Raw genomic sequence first — 8,392 nt, 5'->3', positions numbered from 1 at the left:
AATGAGCGTGATTATCGGTGTATCACGACGGTGACTTGTCGCTCGTATCTCTTATCTTAGTGGGGCTTTTATAGGGAACCCATAAAAGCGCGCAGCATTCCTCCAGCGACGGAGAAATGCTTTTTACTTAAAAAAAAAAAAAAAAAAAACACAGTAGCCGACAGGGCGCACAATAAAAAATGTACATTTACATGGAAATATGTAGGATGGTCACACGAGTACCCCAAAAACGGAGGGAGAGGTGCAGGAGCCAATTTAAAACAAAATGTAATAAGTAATCTATAATATGTAATATATTGAATGCATATTTTAACTGATACTAAAAGCAATAACAAGAATAATACATAAATGAGTACATATCGCGCTTATTACACTTTTAGTAATGCATAGTTATTCCCATTCACGTTTATTGTAGGAGCTCCTCAGCGTAAAGGTGGGTCCCGTTCAGGTAAAGACCCCCTTCTCCCTTCTCTTCTCTCCTCCTCCTCCTCCTCCTCCTCCTCTTCCTACCTCGGGCCGCGTCACGTGGTCCCGTCGTACAAATAAGCGGCAGTAAAGTTCCTCGGTGGAGAAGCGAGCGAGATTACCGTGGAGCGCGGAGCCCTGCAGCCGCCCGGATTTCAGCCCGCCGGACCCCGACTTTATCACCCGCCGCCCGCCGAACCTTATCTGGTGAGATAATTCCGGCCGAGACCCGCATTAACGACGGTGTATTTGATATATTATACAGATTTATCTGCGACGGCTACGATTTAACGAGAAGGTGGAAGTGGTTCCGATAACGTGATTCGTGATTTATTTCCCACCCGTTACACGTCTGTCGGAGTGAAAGATTTTGGAACAAATTTATGGACAAAATCAAGAAACATACGGACATAATTTTTTGAAGTTGTAGGTTTATTGTGTATTTATTTGTTTGTTTATTTATTTTTAATAAATACACACACGCGTATTTTACATGTAGGCCTGATTATAAAATGTATTTCTTGTACATTGGTTTATATCAACCGTTGGTTGTTTGAATTATTTTTCTGAGATGGGAAATTAGTGACCGCTTCTTAGGCGTGAAGGATCCACCTTAAAATGATTTTTTTTAATCATGCTATACAACTCCATATATAACAGTCACACTTTGTAAATTGAAAAAAAAAAAAGAAGTTCCAGCCGTCTAACGAAATAATTAAATGTTGCTTTCATCCGTCGTGGGGCATCAGTGTAGATTCAGTGCTTCGTGTAAAGTATCCACGGAAAGGGAGGGGACGTTTAATTTGGACGTAAATGACGGATTTCTGGACTGTGGTCACCGATCAGATTCCCTTGGTCTCAGGAGGAGCCCCGGACTTTGGGACGTCGCCGTGACCCTGGTCCCAGAATGTACCAGAGCCTGGCCTTGTCCTCCAGCCCGTCCCCCTACGCCCACGACACCGGGAACTACATCCACCCACCGGCCAGCTCGCCCGTCTACGTGCCCACCACCCGCGTCCCGGCCATGCTGCAGACCCTGCCCTACCTCCAGACGTGCGACTCCGCCCACCAGACCCACGGGCTCGGCGGGCACCACGGCTGGCCGCAGAGCGGCGCGGACGGCGCCGCCTTCAACCCGGCCAGCCCCCACCCGGCCCCGGGCTTCTCCTACTCGCACAGCCCGCCGGTGAGCAGCAGCACCGGCCGGGACGGGGCCTACCAGAGCCCGCTGATGCTGGGGAACGGCGCGCGCGCGGACCAGTACGGGGGGGCTTTGGTCCGGTCGGTGGGGGGGTCTTACTCGAACCCTTACGCGGCCTACATGAGCCCGGACATGGCGACGTCGTGGTCGCCCGGCCACTTCGACGGCGGGATGATCAGCCTGCAGGGGCGACAGGGGGGTCTGTCCGGCCGGAGATCCAGCTTCGGTATGAACCGATCATTTCTTTTCAATCAACATTTCAAATGCATGCAGATAATCCATGAATCCATTTTCTCTTATTCAAATATATCTAAATTATTATTATTATTATTACCTATCCGTATTCGGTTCGTCCCGCTCAAAGCAAATACACATCCTGTCCACGTGACCAGGGTTTGATTCGTTTAAATCTTTCATTTAAGTGCAAATGCGCCGGGGTCCCGCTTTCATTCATCTGTTGATGAAAAATGCGCAATACACACACACACACACACACACAATACACACACACTGCAGTTGTGAAAACGATTCACTGTCACAACAGTCGTCACCTTCATCAGACACCTTCATCAATTAGGATCGTGATTAACGGCCAGAACGATAGGTAATATTCTCCTATTAATTATGGGATTTTAATTTCAAACAAACCAAAAAAAGCCCTGCTTAAAAAAATTATATTATTTTGTTTCAAATGGTTTTGATGTAAGTAAAATAATAGCAATTGCGTAATAAACCAGCATTATTGCAGCTCAACATTTGGAATAAAGCGCATTTCTTCGTCTCCTTGGCCTCGGAATTCCGAACAATGAATGACTAGAAAGCGGTCGCGTGTCAGTGGTCTGATTAATAGGAGACCCCTGGACCTTTAGCGCTGATAAGTCCCCCGTTTGACATTCCACCCGAGTGGGACCCTTCACTTCATCAGTGCGTGGATCGATGACCCGGTTCAGACCCCCCTCCCCCGTCCACTCTTTCAACTGGACTTTAAACCCTCTTTTTTAAAATATATATTTATTGTATATTTCCTTTAATTATTCATAGCCAATCACAACGATGGCTTTATCGTGCGACCCCGTTTATTTGATAATTATTTTCGCCCAGTCATTCAACTGGACACTAAACCCTCTTTTAAAAAATATATCGCATATAAATATTTATTAACATTATGTTATTTCCATATAATTGCCTTATTCACTTGTATTTTTATTGATAATTATTTATAAAGTCACCAGTTGGACGTTGATTTGTCGCCCAGTCATTCAACTGGACACTAAACACTCTTAAAAAAAAAATATATATATATATATATAGAGCATTACATTATTTCCATAATATTGCCTTATTCACTTATAATTCTACTGATAATTATTTAAAATGTCCCCAGGTGCATGTAGCTTTGTCGCCAACTCTTTCAACTTAACACTAAACCATCTATTATAAAATATATATCGCATGTATATATTTATTAAGATTATATTATTTCCATTATATTGCCTTATTCGCTTATATTTGTATTTAAGTTATTTAAAATGTCCCGCGTTGGCGCTTTGCAGACATGCTGGAGGAAGTGCCGGGCGAGGGACGCGAGTGCGTGAACTGCGGCTCCATCAGCACCCCGCTGTGGAGGAGAGACGGGACCGGACACTACCTGTGCAACGCCTGCGGCCTGTACCACAAGATGAACGGCATCAACCGACCCCTCATCAAGCCGCAGAAGCGCCTGGTGAGTGTGCGGGACCGGCTGGGCTCGCAAGGGACCGTGTAAAAATGACGCAGGGCCGCGCAAAACGAGAGGCGACGCACAGCAAGGCTTGTTCCCCTCGAAGTCATCTGGGCTCGATTGACATGTAGAACCCTGTTGACCCCTTTTACCTAAAGTCCCCAAAGTTGCTCGAAATGGCCTAGATTCGCTTTAAGCCTGTACAGCACTTTGGTGCAGTGGAACTTAAAAAAAGTTCAAATGCTCTAGAAATAATGTGGACTTGACTTGACTAGCTTCAAAATAATGATGGGACTACACCTGCTTATATCAAGTTAAACCAATGTACTGGTATTTTATTATTATTATTATTATTATTATTATTAGTAGTAGTAGTAGTAGTAAAAGTACATTAAGATACACCAAAAAAAATGAAAAATGGCCAGTTAAAAGGGATTTTTCGTCACAGTCGTTTTTTTTTATGTAATGTATTAATTTTTAAGTTTATTGCAGCCGTTATGAAAAGTTATATGGAATGTTTGTGGCCTGCAGCAGGAAGTGAACAATAGAGGAGGTAGTGAGAGGGTGAAAGCGGCAGAGGAGCCTCAGGGTCAGTCGGTTCTGGCTGGAAGGTCATCTGTGAACGCGAGCGAGGCCTTCACCGCTGTTTTTCTTCCCAGGGCCCGGCCCTCCACAGCAGCTGCCGAGAGCCGGCGGGGCCGACGCCTAGCTTGCACTTTTCTCTTGTTTTTATTTGTCCCTCAGTGACCTTGTCCTTGGATTTGTCTGTTTTTAGCTGGTGCTGCGTTACGGCGAGAGAAAAAAAGCACCGTGACAACTTGACTACTGTATGTTCTTTTTTTTTCTTTTTTTTTTTGGAGAAATCCTGCTGGTCTGCCCTAACAAGCTGATAGCGAGGCAATGCAGGCCCTGCCACAGTCATTCCTGTTCATCTGTCATCTCTCTATTTTCTCCTTTGCGATTATTAACGTCCCATTGGAGTGTGAGAGCTGGTCTGGGATCTTCTCGCTTTTACTTGATGGTGTCATTACACTCAGCCTTTAAAAAAAATAATTGTATTTGTTTCCTGCTACAGCGTTCAATGATTTACTTGTCTATAATCTTTTGATTGATTGAAAATACTTGATTTAGAAATATTGATGTTCCACATAAAAATATAGAATTGTTTTTCAATGTGTCAAAATGTGTTAAGTTTTTATCCTCGTTCAGTGGCTGAGCTGCATAAACTATGGAATTTAAATAATTTTATGTTGCCATAAGCAGAAATTGAAGATTTGAGAAAATGAGATTTGATCACTACAGGGCTCTGAGTTTTCCCTTTTTTTTCTGTCTCCGCAGCAGACCACCTCTCGTCGTGCCGGCCTGTGCTGCACCAACTGCCACACCAGCACCACAACGCTGTGGCGCAGGAACGCAGAGGGAGAACCCGTCTGCAATGCCTGCGGCCTCTACATGAAGCTTCATGGGGTGAGCAGGGGACGGTGGCACTTTTCATGCTGAATTAGTCCCCAGCCAACACTTCTTTTTTGTTCCTGGGACCGACTGAGAATGGGAACCTTATCAGCTCCCAGCACAGTGGGACCAAAAAGCCAGGGCTGGAATCTACCTTAGTCACCAGAGTAAACATTCTGAATCAGCGCCTGGTTCTCAGTAGAAGTGTTTCCATTCTGCAATGGAACAACATTTGTGCGGAACAATGGCAATAAACATATGCATAAAAAACATAATATGATGCCAAAACTTTTCAAATGAATTTTTTTTAATTAACACTGTAGACCAGAAATATGTTCTCACCTTAAAAAAAAAAACTATATTACAACATTGTATATACGTTAGCATTCGTCAGAAAATGCAAGTCAGGTATCTTGACAGTAGTGTGAATTTTCCAATGACTAATCAATATTTATTTTATATTCACAAAGGTGCCAAGACCACTAGCCATGAAGAAGGAGAGCATTCAGACAAGAAAAAGAAAGCCCAAAGTGCCCAAGACAAAGACCTCCTCAGGTAAAAAAAAAAAAAAAAAACAGGACAGTGATAAATGGAACCTGAATATATTAAATGAAAGCTGATTATGGAGTTAAAAGTTTATAGCAATGATATATTTAATTTTATTTACTTTATGTAGCATCATTGATAGCAAATAACAGAAAATTTACCAACTGTTCAGAACATGATCTTCACCAAATTAACATTTCAATTAATTATATATATTTTCAATCCAGAGGGTTCCATTTTATATGTAACCTCACTGTGTGTGTGTGTGTGTGTGTGTGTGTGTGTATATATATATATATATATATATATATATAAAAAACAGTAAATGTATATGTGTATGTGTGTGTGTGTATACACACACACAAATTAATACACATTTACAGTGATATATACATAACATATACATAATAATTATACACACACACACAAACACACACATATATAATTTTTTAACAGTATCAACAAACATTTACAATGTCTTCTGCATCCTCTATAGGTTCCTGTGCCTCTGGTACGAGTTCCCCCTCAGCACTCTCCTCATCAGAGAACGCCTCAACAGTAAAGAGCGAACCCAGCATGACTCCCTCCCCATACGCTGGACAGACTGTGGTCCCAGTCACCCAGGTAACCAGGAACACACACACACACCCAAAGCTCTCCCCACATCACGCAGACATGGCACGGGATTCAGCATGTTTACCCACTGGGATTTGCAGTGAAGTTTCCCAGAATAAGATGAATTAAGTATGAAATGAAGACGAATAAATACACCTGAGACTCCTGAAGTCTAGAAAAGGATTAGTTGTGCCTGGATTAGGATTATTATCAACATTCTATAAAAAGGGTTTTGGTTTGACAGAGTACATTCAGAATACTCAATATAAAAACACAGTATTTAGTTGTAAAAAAAAATATATATATATATATATATTTTAAAGAGAATTATTTTGGACGCATCTTAAATCACTACATAAAAATGAGAAATACATAAATGACAGTAATTTTATAAAAATTCATATTTTTTTTTATTCATATTTTTGTCAATATATTAGACATAATTCTTTATTTATGTTTATTTGTTTGCTTTTTTATTTATAGACCTCCCAGATGGACCGCACAACCTCAGGGCATGTGGACATCAAATATGAGGACTTTACGTTCACACCCACCTCCATTGCCCCACAAAACTCATGGTGCGCCTTGTCGCAAGCATAATCTGGCCCTTTGGAACCAGCCACAGTGTGGCCCGGTGACCCACAGGGTTCCGGTCCTCCCTGGACTCAGAGACATTACGACGAGAACTACCTAAGACTGCCAGAGGCCTGTCCCCGAGAGTGGTGGCCACGGAAGGAGACGGCCACGCCTGTCGGCGGGGAGCACGTTCACTCTGCCAACTGCTGTTCTGAAGTCAAGTCCACTCCGATTTTTAAAAACGAGCAGCAAGCGACGCGGCGGCCTGTCGCCGAGCGCCAGCACTCGCAAGCGGGAGACCTCGAGAAAGGGAAGAGCCGGCTTCACGACTTGCGCGTAAATGATTAACTCTTATTTATGTTGAGATAAGGACAGCCAAGAAACAAGACTATCCCATAATGCCCTTTGGAAAGACGCATTTTGTGGTGACCTCAACAACGTCCGACTACGTAATTCTCCGTCTGTAAGGACAGAGACCATGGACGTTTACTGTCTACTGATTTCTTGTACTCTTAATAGCATACCTGTTTGATCTTAAGTGCAATGATCCTCACTTTTTATTTTAAATTGTGTTCAAAAATTGCCAGAATTCTACTAACCTAAATGTATTTTGCTGTACTGTGTTGATGAGCAATGGAATGAATGTTATTTTATTGCTTCGAAAGATTAAAATGTAGACGCTGGGCATATGTGACCTGTCATGTGATGCTCTTTCAAAAAGAAATTCTTAGATTAATAAAATAATGAATCATGGCATTTTTGTAAAAACACAACCTTGTTCTTTAAATTGGGTTTGTGAGAGAGTGAAAACATGATGATCTATATGTGCATAAAACATCAAAATATGCTGAAGAAAAAAATGTTTTGTTACTTTTATGAAACAATCTTACAATAATTTATTAATTGCCTATTGTACCTTTAAAATTCAGCCCGGGCTGAAACATCATGTAATCTCAAAATAAAATATTCAAAATGACCATTCATGTTTTTCTTATTATGTTACATAGGATTAAAACTAAACTTAACCTAAACTTGGAACGCAAAAGTTTTCATCCAAAACAAAAACTAGAAATTATTTTTTTTTTGCTAAAGATCTTTTTTTTTTTTTTATAATTTTTCTACAGGAAAAAAATATATATTTTTATTTTCTGCTCACTATATTGTCTCATATAACTGATTGATGGTGAACCAAGTGGAACTGTGCATATTTCATGGGGAGTTACGTATGCATGCATATTTGCATGTGTGTGTGTGTGTGTGTGTGTGTGAGTGTCTGTGTGCGTGTGTGCGTGTGGCCAGTGTTTTTGACCAAAGGTTGCATTCCAGCTTGGCTTTATGGTCCTCAGGACCTGGGTCCGCCTGGTACACTTGTGCTCCGAGTCCAGATGAGTCCCAGCACGACAGCAGCCAACGCTTTGCTTTACAGCCCCTGTGGCGACGCAGAGTCACCGCCACCCTGCTTTATTGCCGTGGACCAAATTAGTTTATGTTATCTGTTGCCGGGGTTGTTGTTGCTCTGACGACAGGCTGTATTGATGTATAGGTAATGCCAGTGACATACTGTATATCTATAAGATGTCACATGGACTGATACCAGGTTGGAACTCATCCAGTAACTTTGAAGTGAAGTGAAAGTGATTAATTGTCACGTGTGACACACCACAGCACTGCACTACAACAAAAGTAATGATGATAATGATGATAATATTTGGAAGGTTTTATATTTCCGGGCCATATTGGAGTTTGTAGGGAAATCCTGTTTGTCTGAATTTGTGTGTTTGTAGAAGGTAATGAGAGACTTCAACCTCCCTTCACCT

The 8,392-nt window shown here is 41.8% G+C and overlaps 1 protein-coding gene across 1 annotated transcript; it reads left to right on the top strand.

The window, feature by feature from the left end:
- Positions 1-586: 586 nt before the first annotated feature.
- gata5 (GATA binding protein 5) lies at positions 587-6,677 on the top strand. The gene is made up of 7 exons (XM_028994484.1): positions 587-672; positions 1,328-1,892; positions 3,220-3,389; positions 4,725-4,853; positions 5,309-5,393; positions 5,881-6,008; positions 6,483-6,677. The coding sequence occupies exons 2-7, from the start codon at positions 1,373-1,375 to the stop codon at positions 6,597-6,599; spliced, it is 1,149 nt and encodes a 382-aa protein (XP_028850317.1). The 5' UTR covers positions 587-672; positions 1,328-1,372; the 3' UTR covers positions 6,600-6,677.
- Positions 6,678-8,392: the final 1,715 nt, after the last annotated feature.

The sequence above is a fragment of the Denticeps clupeoides genome, chromosome 10 (assembly GCF_900700375.1).
Source record: "Denticeps clupeoides chromosome 10, fDenClu1.1, whole genome shotgun sequence".
NCBI classification, from domain to species: Eukaryota; Metazoa; Chordata; class Actinopteri; order Clupeiformes; family Denticipitidae; genus Denticeps; species Denticeps clupeoides.
This window is presented reverse-complemented; position numbering and strand designations above follow the sequence as displayed.

Bases quoted from the DNA above. Each gene is read 5' to 3' on its own strand.
- gata5 (XM_028994484.1), top strand. From the start codon at position 1,373: ATGTACCAGAGCCTGGCCTTGTCCTCCAGCCCGTCCCCCTACGCCCAC. The intron at 1,893-3,219 runs GTATGAACCGAT...GGCGCTTTGCAG, and splicing joins CGGCCGGAGATCCAGCTTCG to ACATGCTGGAGGAAGTGCCG. The intron at 6,009-6,482 runs GTAACCAGGAAC...TTTTATTTATAG, and splicing joins CTGTGGTCCCAGTCACCCAG to ACCTCCCAGATGGACCGCAC.